Source organism: Trichosurus vulpecula, chromosome 1 (genome assembly GCF_011100635.1).
Source record: "Trichosurus vulpecula isolate mTriVul1 chromosome 1, mTriVul1.pri, whole genome shotgun sequence".
NCBI lineage: Eukaryota > Metazoa > Chordata > Mammalia > Diprotodontia > Phalangeridae > Trichosurus > Trichosurus vulpecula.
The window spans coordinates 1,501,378-1,520,348 of record NC_050573.1 but is presented as its reverse complement, the minus strand read 5'-3'; the positions used below and the strand labels follow the sequence as shown (position 1 = coordinate 1,520,348).

Sequence of the window (18,971 nt, the reverse complement as noted above, 5' to 3'; positions counted from 1 at the left end):
AGGCTCAGAAAGAGTCCAGCTCCCTCCTGCAGGGCAGTCTTGGGGACTGGTGAATAGCTTCATCCTGGGGACAAGCACCAGGCTGGGGGTGGACATCTATTCTAGGGGTAGATGCCATGTTAGAGCTGAATACCGCATCGGGGTTGAATGCCCCATGGGGGACAGACAAATTGGGGATGATCACCACGTTAGGCGTGGATGCAAGGCTGGAGATGGTTGCCCAGGCTGAGGATGGATGCCAGGCTAGGAACAGACACAAGGTTGGTGATGGATGTCCATGTTGGGAGGGGTGCTGAAATACTGGAGATAAAAACCACAAACAGGACTGGGGCACGGGGACATCCAGGTGGGGAATATGTGTCAAGTTAGGGACAGATGTCCAGATAGGAAATGGGCACCCTGGTGGGTATGGGTACTCAGGTGGGAGATGAGTCCCCCAGTGGGATATGAGCATGGTAGTAAGGGATGGCCCAGGGAGAGGGATGGCCCTGAGGGGGGGATAGCACCCTGGTAGGGGATGGGTGGGGGGGATGGCCCTGAGGGGGAGGATGGGATGGGCACCCTGGTGGACTTGGGTACTCAGGCAGGGGATGGGCCCCTGGGTGGGCACAATATTCAGGTGAGGGAGGGTATCCATGTCTGCAAGGTCCTCTACATCCTCCTTTTCCTCCTCTTCAGCATCACGTAGCCCAGGACAGCCAGAGCTACCACCAATAGCACCCCAAAGATGACTCCCAGCAACACGGTATGACCTGTGGCTTAAAGGAGATACAAAGAAATGGAGGGAAGGCTTGGAGTGGAAGGGCCCTCCCAGGGCCCCTCTTGGGCGACCATTGGCCCTCTCCTCCCAGGACATAAGCCCCTCAGCTGTGTCACTGGACCTTGGGCAGAGGACTAAGGGACATCAGCAAAGACCCAGGCTAAAAGGCTGCTTAAGGGATGAGGGTAGGATGGCCATTCCCACAGGCCAAGATGGGGAGGACCCCATGGGCCCTGGCTCCAGCCCTTACCTGGCTTGCACTGTGGCCGGACTCCTGCCCACTGCCCGTTGGGCTGGCAGGTTTGCTCCTCGGAGCCTCTCAGCTTATAGCCTGACGCACAGCTGAACTTGACAGTGGAACCCTCCAGGTAGCTGGTTCCATTTTTCTGCCCATGCTCTGGGGCAGAGAGCCAGCCACAGGACACCACTGAGAAGACAGCCCAAGGCTGGGAGGTCAGAGCCTCGAAGGCACTCACTCACCAACCAACTATCTGGGAGCCCATGAACTCTTCCGTTCTGGTTCTCTCCCAGGCATCTCCCTTGCACTGGCCACTCTCCTCCCTTCCCCACCTGGACGCTTAGCGAGCCTCCAGCCAAGCCTCAGCTTCGGAATAGCCTCCAGCCAAGCAGGGATGAATGACTGGTGCTCTGCCCCTCCCAGGCGCGCCCCAGCTCTGCCATGCCTGCTTAGCCTTCCACATACCTGCTGTGGCTCCCTCTCTATGCCAAGACCCACCTCACACTCATACATTTTACTGAAAATGGAGGCCGTTTAGGTGAACCCCTTCTTTCCCCCTCTTCCTCATCTCCTATTGCTCCTATTGCTCCTATTCCCAGAGCCCCTTGTGACACTCCAGAGGGTCCTTGAAGGGCAGGGGCATTTCAGGAGGGGAGGGGCTGCCTGAAGCACATGGTATGAGGCTCAGGGCTTGCTCCATCCTGTGCCCCCCCTCCCACATCTCCTGCCCCATTTGCCACACTCTGTCCTGTCCAGATGAGTCACCCAGCCAACAGGAGCTGGTCTGGAGGCCACGGCCTCAATCCCATTTCTCAGCGCTCACCAGCTGTCATCCGGATTGTGTTCTAGGATCAGGCCCAGAGTCACATGTAAGCATTGGCCAAGTCAGACAATTAAAAGGGAGCGAAAGGAGCTGGGACATTCATTGCGTCTTCCTCAGGCTGACCCAGCTTCTGATCAGGATGTTTGAATCCTGCCTTGGTCACTCAGACTCAGACCCCAATCCAAATTCCAAGCTGAGCCTCCCAGCGTTGGGTCACTGACCCCTTGGATAAGGGCGCCTGCCCACTGTTGGGGCCCCACTTGGCCATGTGCCCCCTCGCCTGATCACAGGTAATCCCCTACACCTGATCCCAGATAATCCCCCCATCTGACCATAGGTTCTGCCCCCTCATCTGGCCACTCCTCCCCCACTCTCCCCTCTCACCTGGCTGCAGGCTTTGCTGCAGATGTCTGTACCGTCCGTAGGCCACCTTTGTGGCATTGCCAACGTCCAGCCTCCCAGTGACGAGGGCATCAAACTGGCAGAACGGATCATCCCCACAGAGGTTGGCTACCGGGAGTGTCACGGGCCCAGGTGTGAAGACTGGCTGGAAGTTGGGGTCATGCTTGGGCGGGAGGAGGTAATTGTCCACCAAAGACCGGGAATCATAGGTAAACAGGGAGGAGTCATTCCAAATGGCCCCTGGGGAGACACACACAGCACAGGTCCTGTTGGGGAATGGGGAGCTAGAGCAGCAAGGGGTTCCCCCCTCCCCACCCCATTGCTGTCTTTGCTAGAGCCCCCAGTGTCCTGGCCCAGGCCCCTCTACTGTCAGCAGGAGCCCACTGAGTAGAGTAGCTGTTGATGCTCATCTTGGACTCCATTAAGATCAAGGTGCCAGAATTTGGAAGATGAGCCCCTCCCCCCTTGGCCCTCCTCAGGCCACTTCTGCAGCCTTGGGGTGGCCATGATGTGTCCAGGGGCTGGGCTTGGGTAAGGACGGAAAGCCCGGCATACACTTGTTATTGTTCAGTCTTTTTTCAACCATATCTGACTCTGTGACCCCCAGAGATACTGGAGTGGTTCGCCATTTCCTTCTCCAGCTTGGTTTACAGATAAGGAAAATGAGGCAAGCAGGGTTACCTGACTTGCCCAGGGTCACACGGTAAATGTCTGAGTCTGGATTTGAAGTCAAGTCTTCCTGAATACAGGCCCGGTGCTCTATCCACTGGTACAACCTAGCTGGCATACAGTAGGCATTTAATAAATGTCTACTGGTGAACTGACAACTGCTTTGTGGCTTCAAGTAAAGGGAAGGCATATGAGGAATACCCCTCTTTTGGTAGCCCTGGTGACTGGTTTTCTGGAGCAGAGTGGGAGGAAGGATAAAGATCAGCAGGCTCCAGGCCCCCAAGATTGGTTGGCACAAATGCAGGCTCTGTGGGGAATCATGGCTTACTGGATCTCAAATGAGGAGGGGAACATCGGGTTTAAAGGAGACAAATTTTGGGGAAATACCTTCTCCCCAGAAAAGATCACCTTGGAGGCCAAGGAGACAGCAGAGAGCAGTGAGGACAGGGCTCTCATTTCGAAGGAGATCCTCTGCCCCTTTGGGGTCTTCTGAGAAGACAAGCCTCAGAAGAACACATCATTCCACTGGCACACACCTAATCGTTTGTACCTCCCAGGCCCCGAGAAGTCCAAACCAGCTATGGTCCTAGCCCTGGGCCTCCTGAGGAACAAAGCAGCTGAGCAGCCTCTGCTGGCCACGAGCTCTGTTCTCCACACACGATGATGGGCCTCAGGCCTTGGAAGACTCTCCATCTATCCACCACTGCCCACCAACTGATTCTGATTCAATTGGTTATCTTCTAGCCTGACTCCTGACCTGACTTCCTGTCAAAGGGACCAAGAGGTGAGGGATTTACCCCAGAGGGAAATCTAACCCTTGAGCAGGGAGGAAGGGCTTCAGGCATCCTCGGGATGGGAGCAGCAGGGTGGTCCCTGTGGGCACCACCACAAGAAGCTTTGCCCGCTCCTGGTCCCCATGGGTGCCACCACCACAAGCCACCATAGCAGCTTCCCCTCCCATTTACCCTATGTCTTGTTGTGCCCAGCTGTGTGCTAGCTGTCTCCCTCATTAGATGGTGAGGGCCTTGAGGGCAGGGACTGGCTTTTAGCCCCTTTTGTCTCCCCAGCACTGAGCCCGATGTGTGAATGCTTCTTGGCAGGGGGTAAACAGCTTCATTCCCATCTTTGTATCGATCCCCAGTGCCAAGCACACAGTAGGCACCTAAGAAGTATTCTCCTGAACTAAACTGAAGTTTTTTGGGGTGCCTACCCTGGAGAAGAGAAGGCACGGGGAGGTGGGGGAGGTGCCCAAGCCTCTGAAGAGTTGCCATGTGGAAAAGGACAAGTAGTGGGGCAGCAGGGCCCGTTTCCCCTTTGTCTTTGTATGCCCTGCCCCTGGCACAGGCAGCACCTGGTATCCAGAAGGTGTTCCACAAATGCTCAATGATCCTGAATGGGGGAGCAGTGGGGTCAGCAGGGCCTCTGAAGTCCTTCCTAGCTCCAAAGGGCCAGGAGCAAGCCCATAGCTGCACACCTCAGTTTCCTCATTTCTTAAATGGGCTGCTCATACTCACCCTGCCTGCCCATCCCTGCCCTGGCCCACCAGGAGGTCATCATGCGCTGCCTCCCAGACATGGCATTACTCACAGTCAGCTCCAAAGTCAAACAGCTCATGGGGCTGGGAGGCGATTTGGGGGGACAGGACCGTCTTATTCCTCAGGGTGAAGTCATCAGATGGGATGTTGTTCAGGGTTCCCAGGAGGCCCTGACTGTGATTGATGAATTTCTCAGGAAGAAGGATGTTCACACTCAAGAAGTGTTCTTGGGCCTGGATTTCCACACCAGCCCCAGAGCCCAGCATCACTGACACATTCTGGCTCCCAGACACCGATAAGAACATGTCTGACAAAAGAACAGGGGCTCAGGCTGTGGGTGTCTTCCCAAGCCTTCATCAGCCAGCCCAGGGAGATGCCAACAGTGTCCCCTTCCAAGGGCACAGAACAATGTTCAGTTCTTCCTCGGGCCAGGCCTCCTGAGGGATAACCAAGAGGACCCTGATACAGCTAAGGAGACCCAGACTGCACCACCCTCCCCACCCCCCCACCCCCCACCCCCCCCCCCCCCCCCCGCCCCAGGTCCTTCTTCCTGTGATTAGCGCCTCAGGTGCCCCCACAGGGCACTCTTGAAAAAGGTAACCCCCCAAAGAACCTGAAGATGGGTAATTTAAGAACCAGCGGTTCAAGTAACCTATAAGCTCCCTAGGGGAGAGCTGTCTAGCAGCAAAGAAAGCAGATTCAGCCTTGGGCAGCCTTAGAAGGGGCCCTGCCTCCAGGATTAGGGAAGGGAGGGTCCAGAGTGGGCAGTCAGGACCACCTGCCATAGGACCACCTGCCATAGGACCACCATCTAAAGGAACTGGGTGTGTTTAGCCTGGACATGAGAAGGCTCAGGGGAGGCAGGTCAGCTGTTTCCTGGCTGAAGGTCTGCTCCAGGAAGGAGAGACCCAGAACAGACCCAGAAGCAAGGAGGGGAAGGCTAGGGGTCACAAAGAGCTTCCCACAATGAGAGCTGCTGTTCCAGAGCAGACTTAGCAGGCCCAGGATTCTAGAGCCATCTAGCCCAAGGCCCAGGCAGGTTATTGGTTTCCCCAAGGCCACAAAGATAGTAAACATCAGAGGCAGTATTTGAACCCAGATCCCTGGACTCCTCCTTCCTAGAGGGCCCCAAGCAGAGGCTGAATGGCCATCACTCTAGGATCTTTGCTCGGATACTGGTGGGGCAGAGGCCGCTCAGTGTAAGGCTCTGGCCCTTTCATGTGGGGCACTTTGTGGCTGCCTTCATAGTTCACTTGTCCTGTTTGGGGCACAGTGTTCCAAGACAGCCATCAAAGTTACTCTGACTCAAGAGTTCTGAGATAGCTCAGAGGCAAATGACCTCTGTTTAGGTAAAAATTAAACTTGATTCCTGCCCTTATGCTAAGGTGGGGTCACCGGAAATAAGGACCCAGAATCTGAACCCAAAAAGAGAAGAGAGAGAAGTGAAAGGGAAAATCCCAGAACTCTTTTATCAGTGAAGTCTAGAGCTGGAAGTGATGTATGCAACAGCGGCTGTGGAGAAGGAACAAATGCGGTTGGGCCCAAACTACGAGGTGTCCATCAAGCAAGGAAGCATTTGTTCCACCCAGAAGCTGCACTCATCAAGAAACTTTTCTGGGCAACCCAGGACAGAGCGCACCAGAAGCTGACAGCTCCAGAGCTGTAGCTTAGCCTGAGCACATGGCTTTTCCTGGCCTGTCTGCCTCCTTATCTGCCTGGTTCCTGTAAGTAGAGGCCCAGTCTCTCCTACAGATACTGACTGCATTTGTGGGAGAGTATGACCAAAGCTGACATGTGCATCGCGGTCCTTTTTGATTATTTCCTTTAATATGTGAGCACCTACAAAGTGATTTATTCCTTTTGCAAAGATATAAAGTGTCACCATGAGTAGCAGGTTTGTGTAAATGGAAATACATCAGTGGGGTTTCATAAGCTAAAGTAGTGTGTTGGGGGGAGGGGTGACTGCATTGGACCCTGAGAGAATTTGAGTGAGACCTGGACCTACAAGTAAGAATGGAGCAGAAAGTAAGCAAGCTTCCACATGCCGTATGAGAGATATAAGGACAGTGGGTGTAGACAAGCCTGGGTGTTAGGTGGAGTAAGAGAAAACTCCCCCACCCCTGCAAGGATCACCTCAGGCCCCTGAGGGTTGGGCAGGGTTATTGGCTGGATTAGCAGAGAAGGGGCTGGGGGAGCTAGCAAGAAGGGAGATGGGGCCTTGCCAGGGACACCAGCCCCAGGGCACTGTCAATGCCTAGGGATCACTATTGAATGCAGCTTGAGCAAGCTTTCTGCTCCTTGGGCCCTCTGCCTGGGGCCTTCTCAGAGTCCATCTGCTCCAGCTGCCCTCCCCCCATCTCCCCAAACTCAGGGTCATTGTGTACTGAGGAATGCTGGCCTCCCCAAAGGTGACTGGGGACAGAGGGGCCCAGCGTTCTCTGTGACTGTGGCCTGGCCCAGGTCTGGGCATCTTGCTCAGGACTGAGTACCCGCAGCCCCGGCCCCACTGCTTGCTGCCCCTCTCTCTTTACCTCCAAGGATGCAGGGCCCTGCTAGTGGAGTGGCCTTAGAATCCCCTCCCAGGGCCCAGAGGTGCCCCTTCCTTCCTAGGAGCCTCACCTTTCAGGTCTAACCAACTCTGCTCACTGAACTTCAAGATCTCCTGATTCAGCAGCACCTCGAGGGTCTCACCAGACAGACCCCCAAGCCGGACCTCCACCACATCAGAGGTGTTCTCCTTCACTACCACGGCGGAGAGGCCTGTCGCAGAGGCCTGGGCACCTGCAGGGTGAAGAAGCCAGGATATTGGCCAGCCCCGCAGCAGGGGTCCATGCGACCTCAGGCAAGCTGTCACTCTGGAGCAAGCAAGGGAGGCCTGAGCCCAACCCAGGCCTGTGCCCTCTCCCCTGGGGCTGCCCCTCCCTCCATCATCATAGAGTTCTCTTTGAAAGGGACCCTGACAGGGACAATCCCCCACCACCTCCTTCCAAACCTGCCTATCCCCTCTGGAAACCTCCCCTGATGTTTGCTCTGCCCTTGGGCTCAGCCAAGATGGGATACAGTTCTGGACTTGGAGGCAGGAAGATCTGCATTCAGATCCTGTCTCACCCTTTCTAGTAGGTGTCTGACACCTGGCAGGTGGCCTAGCCTACCTGTCTGGGCCTCAGTGTCCTCAATCCACCTCCAAGGGTGTGGAAACCTCAACAGTGAGCACCAAGGATCATTCTCTCTGTGGCCCAAGAAAGCAAGGGGCAGGGGGGCAGGAACCACAGGGTAGCAGAGGCCCTCACTCACCACTGGACATCAAGGCAGGCTGGGTCCTGCCCTGAATCATCAGCTTTGTGAGGTCAGACTGCACCAGAACGTACTCTCCACGGCCGTTGAATGTAAAGTGGATGCCATCAAATGTAACAAAGTGAGGGTCCCCAAAGGCTGAGGCTGGAGCACAGAGCAACCCTGAGTCAGGGGCAGGGCTCAGGGACCATGGGGGATCCACAGTGGGGGGGAGGGTGCCCCATGGTGGGGGGGGGGGAGGAATCCCACCTGTCCTTCCCTCCCCCTGGCGGCGCCCCCACCTGCCCAAAGACCATGGGCCTCACTGGAGCCCTTGCCAAGATGGTAGCATGTTGGCCTTTTGACCAGTCCCAAGTCCCACCAAGAATGTGCCTAGACCCTATCTCTCCAGCTTTCTTTTTCCATAAGAACATGAGACATTTAACAAAACTCTGCTAAAATACAAGTAAAAGATGTCTCTAGCTGCCTCCAATGAAAAGGGGGGTGGTCCAGCATGCACTGTCCCTGCTCAAGCAATGCTGCCCCTGCCATGCATGACCCTTCCTCACCTCACCAGGCTCCCTGTTTCACCCCCCTCCCACCCCCCCCTCAGCCCAAGCAGCTTCCTGTTCTGTTCCCTGCCCCAGGCAGCTCCCTGGCCTGTCCCCTGCCCTGCCCCCACAGTTCGCTGGCCTGGTCTGCCCCCCCAGCTCCCTAGCCTGCCCCCGCATGCCCCTCAGTTCCTGGCCTGTCCCACCCTAATACCTCAGCTCCCTGGCCTGGCCCCCACTCACCCCCAGCTCCCTGGCCTGGCCCCAGACCCCTTACCCAGGTGAGAAGGCTGGTAAGTGCGGCAGTCACTCGAGGGCCGGACATCTAAGTAGACCTGGCAGTTCTGGGACCACAGGCAGCAGTAGTAGAAGGAAATGACATCATAGAGCCAGTGGGAGAGGCCAGGCACCCGGGGGGGTCGCCCATAGGGGTATGAGCCCCAGTCATGGCCACGGTCTGGGGTGCTCCCACTCATCGAGTCCTTCGTCAGCACTTGCGTCCCTGATGCTGAGTAGCAGCATTGCTGACCAGAGCCGTAACGGGGACTAGAACGGATAGGGGGTTCAATGCACGTCACCCAGGACGAGAGTGACCCTCCGCTTGCCGGCCTTCCCTCGCTTGTCTGACTCCAGACCTGAGCCCACCAGACGAGGCCAGCCACAGACAGATGGGGAAACTGAAGAAACGTGACTGGCCAAGATCAACCCCTGGGGATGGCTTGGCAGGGAATGCCCAGGCCCCAACTAAAGGTTGGCCAGAAAGCTCCCTCACCTCAGATGCTCCCATCACAGCTTGGTTTGGGGCTCTCCCAGAATCTGGCCAAGCTGAGGACAAGCTGGTGGCCACACGTTACGGGGAGACCCACGCCTCCAATCTTCCCCTTACCTCCCCATTACGCTCCGCACACAGTGCACGGCCTCTGGGTGATATGTGCAAGAGTTTTTTTTCTCGATATCACAGCCATAATCGGTCTGCAAGGGAGACAGACATCAGCCATGCTTGACCCACCTTCACTGCATCCTCCCGGAAGCATCGATGCAGCCTGGCCCAGCTCAGCCACTGGCCCTCAGAGCAGGTAGGGCCCCACAGACCAGCCGGTTTGGGCAATGGAGCCTGAAGGACCCTCCCAACTCTGGGGCTCAGTGACTTGGCCAGGGTTACCCTAGGAACAAGCCAGCCTCGAGTCCCACTGCTCTCAGCCTCCACCTCCCCTCTAGGAGCTCTCCCCCTCCTCTCAACCATGAGCGCTGGGGCTGGACTCCCCACTTCCTCCTTGGTCCCTCCCTCCTCCCTTGTCCAGCACTCACAAAGAACCGCCCAGTGTCAGCCCGAGCCTGGGTCAGGGTGCAGGGGCAATCTTCCAGCTCTTCCAGGAAGTTAGGCAGGTTCTTGTCCAGTGTGACCCAGTTCATGCACTTGGCCGTGGCCCAGGCAGCAGAATCCTGACGGAAGTCCTCCCCGAAGTGCCAGGCCAAGGCGTGCTCGCTGCTCCAGATGGCAGGCACATCCCTGTGGAACATGCGGGTAGTGGCCCCTGTGAGCCTGGCTCTGAGCACAGGCCAGGCCTCCACCCCATGGTCTTCGCCCAGGACCCCAGAGACTTGGCTTCCTTCAATGGGCATTGCTAACATGACAACTGCGTGCCCCACGTGGTTCTGGGAACAGAATGCACCAAGGGGGCAGCTCAACTGGAATTGGGGAGGGGGGAGGGGACCCCAAGTTGTGCCTGGAAGAATACAGGGTCGAGAACTACTGGACCAGGAAAGGACTTTGGGGACTCTGGCCCAATAGAGGTGCAATTGACAAGACCCCCCCCCCGCCCCAAGCATCCATCCATGGGCACCCCGACAGCCCTGCCATGAGAGCCCCCTCCATAACAGCACCCCCATCAGAGCCCCTCCTCATGACAGCCCCTCCCTCCATGACAGCCCCCCATCAGAGGCCCCTTCATGACAGCCCCTCCCTCCATGACAGCCCCCCATCAGAGCCCCGCTTCCATGACAACGCCCTCCTCCATGACAGACCACATCTGGTACCCCTCCTGGGACTCCATATTCCAATGACTGCCACTCAAGGACACTAGCTACCCAAGCCAGACAACAATTCTCCTGCCACCTCTCCCAGATGGGTTGGCCCTCCCCTCGTCAGGCACTGTGCTAGGCACTAGGCATCCGGAAAGCCCTGCCCTCAGAAAATCCATCTTCTCTGGGCCCTCTCCGCTTGTCTGGCTCTCTCCCACTTTGCCCAGTGGCTACCCCAAACCTTCTGGACCTCAGCTGCCTCTCTTCTCATGCCCAACCAACTCTGGCCATGGAGGAGGCTGAGGTTGACTACCTCCAGGGCCTGCACACCTCCAGGGGCTGGAAGCTGTCCCTCTGCCCCCAGACCAGCCCTTCTTCCCAGCCTAGGCTCCATCCAACCTGCCCTCAGCCTCCTTCCTCCCAGACCTGGCCTTCACATCCTGCCCCCAGCCTCTGCCAGGCCTTCCCTGACCTGGCTTCTCTCCCATCTTAGTCTTAAGCCTAAGGTTGGCCATTGTAACTCTACTGTCCTCATCCTAGACTTGTCTTTGTCCTTCTGTCCTTCCAGGCTCTGGGGCCTCCCATCATTGGTCTCATCTAAATCTCCTCCAGCACTATGAACTCTGGTCCCCTGCTTAGGGACCAGAAGAATGGGCCTCAGGAGGAGGGCGTCTGGCCACCTCCAGGCTCCAGGACCTGGCTGATCCCTCTGGGTCTCACCTCTCGCCATCAGTGTGGTTGCTCCCAGAGATGCGCAGGGCACCCACCTCCCATGTCTGGTACTGGGGTTCGGCCGGCATTGGGGTGAAGGTGAAGTTGTCACTGTTGGGGAAGTTCCTGGCTAAGGTGTAGAGGTATGACCACTCGGCCTTCCATTCATCAGTGTAGGGCTTGCCTGAAAGGGGACACAAAGGGCTTCAGCCCCAGGCCTGGCCCCCAGTGCCTCCTGCTCACCAAAGGCCATTCGGACCAAAGCTGCCTATCATTTCCTATCTACCTAGGTGCCCTGGAATCCATTACTTTCCCCAGCCTCAGTTTGCCCCTCTGTAAAATGTTGGCCTTGGTGACCTCTAAGGCCCCTCCCAGCATGGTTCTGAGTCCTATGTTCCTTCACCCCTCACACCACCTACATCCAGCTGCCCATGCTGCGCCTCACCCTTCCCAGCCCAGCCTTACCTGTCTCTTGATAGCCCCAGAGCTCAATGTTGACTCTGGGCTCAGGCAGCAGGGAGCTCTTCCAGGAGAGGGTGAGGTCGCCAGTGACCCCTGGGGTTCCATAATACTGCCACATGGTGTCATTGGCCAGCTCACTCTTGTCCGAGTCTGACACTTTGCTGTGATGGACTGGGGGGAGGTGGGCAAGCCAGTGAGTGAGGAAGGCGGAGAGAGAAAAGGGTCCCTTAGGCTAACAGCCCAGGGGCCACTAGTGCAGAGGAGCTGGCTCAGTGATCCAGCCCCTTCAGGTGCTTCAGAAAGGGGCCAAAGCCCCAAAGGGCAGGTGATCCAAGGACTCTCCCCCTCTCCTTCTCTCCCTCCACAGGGCTTACCCCAGGTAACTGCTCTGCCCAGTAACCTTCAGAAGCTCCTTCCCTAAGACTGACCAAAGAAAAGGAAAACCCATGGGCAGAAGCCCTGGACTTGGAATCCTGATGCCACACTACAGCCTCTGTGTCTGTGACATCGGCCTGGGCCTTTCCTCTTCATCGGGCAGAAATATTCCATTGAGAGAAGATGGGTGTGACCACACTGGCCTGAAAGCACCCTGCCAGATCTCGGGCCTGCAATCCTGGCCTCCAAGGCCCACCCCTGGGGGGACCAGCCTTAGTCTCAGCACCTGCTCTCCACCAGGACACGCCATCCCCTGTTCTCATGCAGCCCTCACTCCCTATCTCTGCCCTTCTCTGCCTAGCAGGACTTGAACAGGGCCTGGATTATACTTATCTTTGTATCCCTACTACTGAGCAACAAGTACTTCCCCCTGAGCGCCCCCACCCCACCCCATAACAGGCGTGTGACAATCATCTACATTCTTGGATATCATCTGCTAAGCAAAGTGCTAAGAATTTGAAGATCACGTTTGGTACTTGCTCCTGGAGACAATATGGAACCACTGGAATTAATTGAAAAGGGGACTGGAGGATGGGCTGAAATGGGGAGAGACTTCAAGGCAGACCCCACCCTATTAAAATAGTGCAGGTATGAAGTGATGGGGGTAGTAGCAGTATCAGAGGAGAGGAAGCAGGGTACTGAAGAGATGCAGCAGAGGTGAAATGAACCAGAGATGCTGCAGAAGTGAAATGGACCAGAGATGCAGCAGAGACGAAATGAACCAGAGATGCTGCAGAAGTGAAATGGACCAGAGATTCTGCAGAGGTGAAATGGACCAGAGATGGTGCAGAGGTGAAATGGACAGGCCTTGGCAACAGTTTGGATATGGGGGATGTGGGAGAAGGAGGAGCCAAGGAATCCAAGTTGCCAGACTGGGAAATTGCCCCCAATAGAAACAGGAGGGGAGGGCTCGGGGAACGAGAACGAGTTCAGTTTGGGAGCCAGTGAGATTGAGGTGTGTCTGGGGAGCCTGTGAAGCAGCTCATGATGGGGAACAGAAACCCTGGACAGAGGCTGAGGCTGGGCACCTGAGCCCCTGAGCCCCTGCTGAGAGACAACCATTCGATTCAGTGGAGCTGCTAAGGCCAGAAAAGTGAGCTGGGGTCTACAAAAGTGCTTACAAAGACCTTTCCACCTCACATGGGGGAGAATGGGGAGCCAAGAAGCGAAAGGGCTGCTGGGAGAAGAAGGATGTCTACTTTAGACCAAAGGCCCCTTCACCTGGCCATACAAGAGAGCTAGAAGAAGGAGCCATAGCATTGACATCAGAGAACCTGGATTCCTTTTGGAGAAACTGAGGCCAAGAGAAGCAAAAACCCAGTAAAGAGGACCATAGACTTAGAACAGGTGGGGAGTGGAATGTACTATGGTCACATAGACTTGCAAAGTGGAGCAGAGTTTGGTTCTGGCCCTCTCCCTCTCCCTCTGAAGTTCCTGCCAGCTCTGGCTCCATTATGGGAAGGCTGGTGCCAGGAAGAGAGTTGTTTTGGGTCTGGTCCCACCCCGGGGACTGGTCTGACAGAAGAAGGTATGTACAATCTATTATCAAGGATTAGAACATGCTGTGGCTCAGCACCTGGGGCCTGCCCCTCTACTCTGAAAGAGTCCCTTCAGAGGCCCTGGCACCAAGAGGCAGCTGAGGAAGGGGCCTGGCTCAGCCACATCTGTTATAGCCATACTGGAAGCCTCCCACCATTCTGTGCCCTGCCCAGGCCAAGGGGAGCCAACTGTCCAGGCCACAGCAGAGAGAGTCAGAGCGGGGCATGGAAGGGGTTTAAGAGAAGGTATTAGGCCTAGGAGAAACTGCGAGTCAGCTGGGTTGGGCCTCTGAGATCTTTGTTCTAGGCTGGGCCTTCCTCACTATGCTGTGTGCCTTCAGACATAATGCCCTCCCTCTATGGGCCTCAGTGGTCTCTGAGGACCCTGCCACTGGCTCTCAGTCTCCAGAAGGAGACTCCTTAGGAATCCAAGATGGTTCTAGCATGTGGAGAAGAGGATCAGGAGCCAGGGACCAAGGGAGGAATGTCCTTTGGCCTGACTCTGATAAGTGAAGAGGGCAGAGCCCAGCCTGGGAATGGATGGCATCCCAGCTTTAGCATAGCTGAAGCTCATGCCTGGCCCTGCCTGGGTCTCAGCATCCTGCTCTGTGATATGGGGGTGAGGCCATCTGCATGCCCACCCATCCCAAGAATGCTGGCAGGTTTGCCAAGGAGGATGGTGGGGAAATGCCCCAGGACATTCCTGTGGGGCACTTGTGAGCCCCATGGAGTGGGTTGCTATTACCTGCCAACCAGGTCCCAGAGCTAGGGAATGTCTTGCCACCGTCCAGGGACACACTGAATGGAATCCGTCCGCTTTCATACAGGAGAGGTGATACACAATGGATCCTGCCCTTGTCATCCACGTAGCCTTGAGTCTGGATGGTCTCTCGGAACCTGACCACCAAAAGGAGAGACCGTGGAGAAGGCAGCTCAAGAGGAAGCCCGAGCCTGGCCCAGGAGAGGCAGGAAGGAGGGGCACAGTGCCAGGGGCCTCTGTGCTGTTCAGATAGGCCCCTGGCATCCTGAGGCCAGTTCTGAACCAACTGAGCTTTGAGGAGGACTTTGCTAGGGGAAGAGGTGGGTGGGCAACCAGCACAGGGCAGGCAAGGGCCACCGTAGAGGATCAGCTGGAGGAACCGGCATGCTCAGCCCAAACAAGAGAAGGCCCAAGGACCACGTGGGAACTGGGATCCTGTCTCTGAAGGGTCATCCTGGGGGGAGGCGGTAGCTTTGTTCTACAAACAGAACAAAGTGGGGGGTGAAGGGATAGCTACCAAGAGGTACTTTCAGGCTACATACACAAAAACGTTCCGACAAATTAGCTGTCCTAGTGTAGAAAGGGCTGCCTCAAGAGCTGTTGACTTTCCCTCCTCCGAGGTCCCCATGAAGAGGCTGGAGGCCCAGTGGCTGAGTCCGCTCTAGTGAGTAGGCCTCTGGTTTTTGAGCTAGACTAAGGGTGGCTATGACCCCTCCTGGCTCTGAACATTCTTTGACATTGGAAGCCCTCCACCCCAGCTCCCTGCTCTGGTGCTAGAGAGAGGCCTCCACAGGCGATCCCTGTTTGGATCTGGTCAATAAAGGACACTTTGGAAGTCCCTGCTCATTCAGATACAATGCTTCTCTGCCCCCCTACTGTGTGCTAAGCAAATGTTTGTGGACCTGACACCTGTCTGACAAGGAGAACAGGTCTAACCCAGGCCAGGGACTCTCCCCAGCCAAGCCTCCTCCTCCTCCTCCTCTTCCTCCTCCTCCTCCTCTTTCCCAAGTGTGCTCTCACAGGCTCAAACCAGCCTCATCCTACAGGGCTCCAGGCTCCTCTTGAGCAAAGAGAGGGAAGATTCAGGGCAGCTGGGGGAGGGCATGAAAAGGGGCACCTGGCTCCCTCCAGCCCCCTCTGGCTCCTGCTGCCTCCCTCAGAACTCTCACTTCTCCCCCTTAACTGGACAGGGTGGCAACCCCATGTGTCTAGCCCTAGTGCCTTGAAGGCAGGCATATTGAGGTCTGGGCTGCCCTCCCTCTTCACCTCTTCCTCTCAGGTGCCCCAGTTGCTCTCCCTCCCCCTCACCTCTCCCTCTCAAGCCTCCCAACTGAGCTCAGAGGCTCCCTTCTTGGCCAAGTCTAAGGAAATTCTCCTTCCCTTGGATGGCCATGCTTTCTCCCCTCCAGGAATTACTCACCTGCAGACCACAGAGGTCACTAAGGCTGGAGAGACCCATGGCTCATTCTGCACCACAAAATCTTTGCCACCCATTATAGAGCCTGAATAGGGTGAGATCTCCAGGCAGAAGTGCAGATAATCAGGACAGCAGGTGTTTAGGGATGGACAGGTCACATGGCAAGAGCAGTTTCCTCTGAAATCCCCACAGTAGCCAGCACAAGACTCCAGGGCCTCTGAGAAGAGAGAGACCACCAGGAGCTGGGGAGGGAGGGGGGAGAGAGAGACCCCAAGGAGCTGACCCCAGGCTCCCCCAGGCCAAGGGCAGGGAGAGGCTCCAAGGGGCCCTATTGAGCCTTCCCCAGGAGTGGACACATCTGTCCATACCAAGAGGGAGGGCAGGCCAATGGGGCACCAGAGCCCAGCAGCCCAGGTTCCTTGGGGCAGTAAAATCCAGGAGGATGAGCTCTGAAAGCATTTGAGGGAGGGAGCGAGCGACCTCTGAACATTCAAGACAGTCCAAGTGGTGGAATGTTCACAACTGATTACAAAACCAAAGTTCCGAGGCCCAAAGGCCCATGGCCTGTCATCTTCCACTAGTCTGGCTTCTTTGGCATTCACCTGTCCCCCCACCCCTGCCCAAAGGCCCCCTCAGCTTCCTTTCACACTCGAGGAGATCCAGGTCCAGAGAGGGGCCACTGGCATGGTCAGTTACACGGCCCTCATTGTCAACGGGAAGATTTGCACTCGGGTCTTTCGCCCATCCCTAGTGACCTTCACACTGCTCCCCCAACTCTGCCGGAGTGCTGGGCGCCCTTCCCGCGCCTAGGCTGCTCCTCCAAGGTTCTCTCCTGGCTGGGGCTCTTGCCCTCAGCTCGGGAGTCTTGGGCTGGACGGAGGGAGCCTGGCAAAGCTGTGCTCTTTCTCCTGCCTTGTTCTTTTTTCTGCAGAGGCTCGCCCTTAGGGGCTCTGTGCTGGGCTGGGTGGGGGGGTGGGGGTTGGTTGCTCCAGGGAGTGGCGATCAGCCCAAAAGAGGGGCTTTGACTCTGCTTCTCTGGGAGCTCTGCAAGGAGCCCCCAGAACCAAGAGCTCAGAGCCCTCGCAGGCCGACTGCCCCCAGCCCAAGGATTCGTCCTGGGTCGGGGGGCGGGGGAGGCGGGGCTGGGGAGTGGGTGGGGGCGGGACTCGGAGTTTGGCTTCCCTAGCAGCCGCTCCCCCCAGGGCGCCCCCTCCCACTGCGCCTAGGCGACTGTCCCAGAGAAATCGTTTACCGCTCAGTGTAAGCAAAGCCCCGGCGGCCTCAGGGCGGGCGATGGCCCCAGGAGGGGGCGGTGTAGGGGATTCGGCGGAAGGGTCTAGGAGCCGGGGCCGCTTCGTAGAAGGCTCCGGAGGCGCATCGTCCCTCTAGAACGAAAAGGTCTGGGACTTGGGGGAAACTTCAGGAGCCCCCAACCAGGTGGGTCAGGCCCATTTAGAGATTCGAAAGCAAACGCTGCTTCTAAGCTTCTCCAATGCAGAGACCCGAGGGCTCTCGGGCACAGGCAGGGCCAGCTGCCCAGCCTGTTCAATGTGTGTCTCCCCAACAGCCCCCACCCCCACCCCGGCCCGGCCGGAGAGGGTTGAGCTCCAGCCCTCCGACGCGCGCCAGTCCCCAGGTCCGGGACAGTCGCCCCACGCCAGACCGGGTGGTCCCGGAGTACCTGCGGGCAGCCAGAGAGTCCCACTGGCTAGGAGCGCGAACCACCAAAGCCACATGGCTGGCCGGCCTCAGTGTTGCCTCCCCGAGAAATGGGCAGGCGGACTGGTGGAGGAAGAGAGGAGGAACCAGAAAATCTCAGGGCCTCAGAGGGTCTGCAGGGAGGGCTCATAAAGCCTGGCCCCGGGCAGGTCCCAACTCGGAGCACCGCCCCTCCCCTCCCAAAGTCCTAACTGATGAGCCCTTGCCCCAAGCTCCGCCCCCATGGCCCCACCCCTTCCAAGTCCCGGGCACTGGGTGGCTGGAGGTGTGAAGGAGGGAGGAGGAAGGGTCTGGGCTGCGGGAAGAGAAGGGAAAGGGGAGGGGGGAGCTCCTGCGACCCCCCTCCACTCCGGGAAGGCGGTGACCCCTATTCTGATCATCCCTTGGTGGGGGGCTGGAGGTGCGGCCTTTGATCATCCGTCAGTTGAGGGCATGGGGCAGTTAGCCAGGTTAGGAGAAGTCGGGGAAAGGACCTGACGGCTCTCTGGGAGAACCCTCCAGGGTGAGCCCACAGGTACGCCGGTCTGGGGGTGAGCGAAGGCCGGGTGAGCCCGCAGGTGCCCCGGTCTGGGAGTGAGCGAGGGCTGCGTGAGCGCGAGCCGGGTGAACGGGAGCAGGATCTCAGCTCCATGAGGGCAGGCAGCCTGTCCTTGTCTGCATTCCCAGGGCCTAGCTCGGTACCTTGGCGCTAGGGAGGGGTTTCCCAAGTGTTCGGAGGCTGGGTGGCCGTCCTGGAGCCCACTGCCCTGCTTTCGGGGGGGGGGGGGCTGCCCACACCTAAAATGACTGCCCTGGATTGCCAGAGATGGACCCTAAAGACTAAAGGGGGACAGCCTCCTTCCCTCCTTCCCTCGCTGCCGGGCATCACTCTGAGATGTCAACCTCAGATGTTTATCTGAGCCAAGAACCTTGAAGAAGGATGAGAAAGATCAGAAGAATGGGGGGCTGTTTGGGGGCCTGACTTGAGCCCGGTCCCTGGCAGAGAGAGTCAGGGGGCTGGAAGGAGGGGTTGGAGCCAGAGAGGCCTCCTTGCCCTCAGTTTAAAACCCCACTGCGTGCCAGGCAGTGTGCCAGGTGCAGAGAGCGGCAAAGCCCAAAGCAGGACTAGCCCTGCCTCTCCCATGAGGCCCATAATGGACAGGGAGCCCTCTGCAGCTAAACCGATTGAGGAGCAAGTGAACCTATGGATGGAGCAGCAGAGCTGTATGAGGTGCCTACTGTGTGCCCGGCATCGAGACAGCACTTTAGGGTTTGCAAAGTGCTATGCCAATATCTCACTGGATGTTCATGAGCCTGGGATGCAGATGCTGCATGCTTCTACAGATGAGGAAACTGAGGCAAACAGCAGTTAAATGATGTGCCCAGTGACCCAGCTAGTAAGTGTCTGAGGCAGGATTTGCGCCAGGTCTGGCTCTAGGCCCCTCGTACCCACTCAGTGCCACCTGGCACCTGGTACCGCCTAGAAGGCAGCAAGAGAAAAGGGCTGAGAGTCTGGAAGACCTGAGTTCAAATTCTGCCTGAGACATTTCCTAAGGGAAGTCACTTACCCTCTCCATGCGCCTGCCTCCCAGGGTTGCGTGAGGGTCAGACGGACTTTGCCAACCTCAACGAGCCACAGAAACTCTCAGCCTTGGTTTCTTTGGCTATGAAATGGGG

General features: G+C 57.3%; 1 protein-coding gene across 1 annotated transcript; it reads right to left on the bottom strand.

Annotated features, from left to right (window-relative positions):
• Positions 1-574: 574 nt before the first annotated feature.
• SUSD2 (sushi domain containing 2) lies at positions 575-17,361 on the bottom strand. The gene is made up of 14 exons (XM_036737603.1): positions 17,278-17,361; positions 15,600-15,813; positions 14,165-14,316; positions 11,450-11,617; positions 10,994-11,168; positions 9,560-9,761; positions 9,138-9,223; positions 8,529-8,797; positions 7,722-7,865; positions 7,047-7,208; positions 4,480-4,734; positions 2,206-2,463; positions 1,011-1,187; positions 575-758 (listed from the first exon to the last, which is right to left on the bottom strand). Exons 1-14 carry the CDS (start codon positions 17,330-17,332, stop codon positions 652-654), a joined length of 2,424 nt encoding a protein of 807 aa, XP_036593498.1. The 5' UTR covers positions 17,333-17,361; the 3' UTR covers positions 575-651.
• Positions 17,362-18,971: the final 1,610 nt, after the last annotated feature.

What these genes read in the sequence shown, in the direction of transcription:
- SUSD2 (XM_036737603.1), bottom strand. Translation starts at nt 17,332, where the DNA reads ATGTGGCTTTGGTGGTTCGCGCTCCTAGCCAGTGGGACTCTCTGGCTG. An exon ending in CTGACACTGGGCGGTTCTTT is followed by an intron (nt 9,224 to 9,559) that starts GTGAGTGCTGGA and finishes TCTCCCTTGCAG; the next exon opens with ACCGATTATGGCTGTGATAT. An exon ending in TTACCAGCCTTCTCACCTGG is followed by an intron (nt 7,866 to 8,528) that starts GTAAGGGGTCTG and finishes TCTGTGCTCCAG; the next exon opens with CCTCAGCCTTTGGGGACCCT.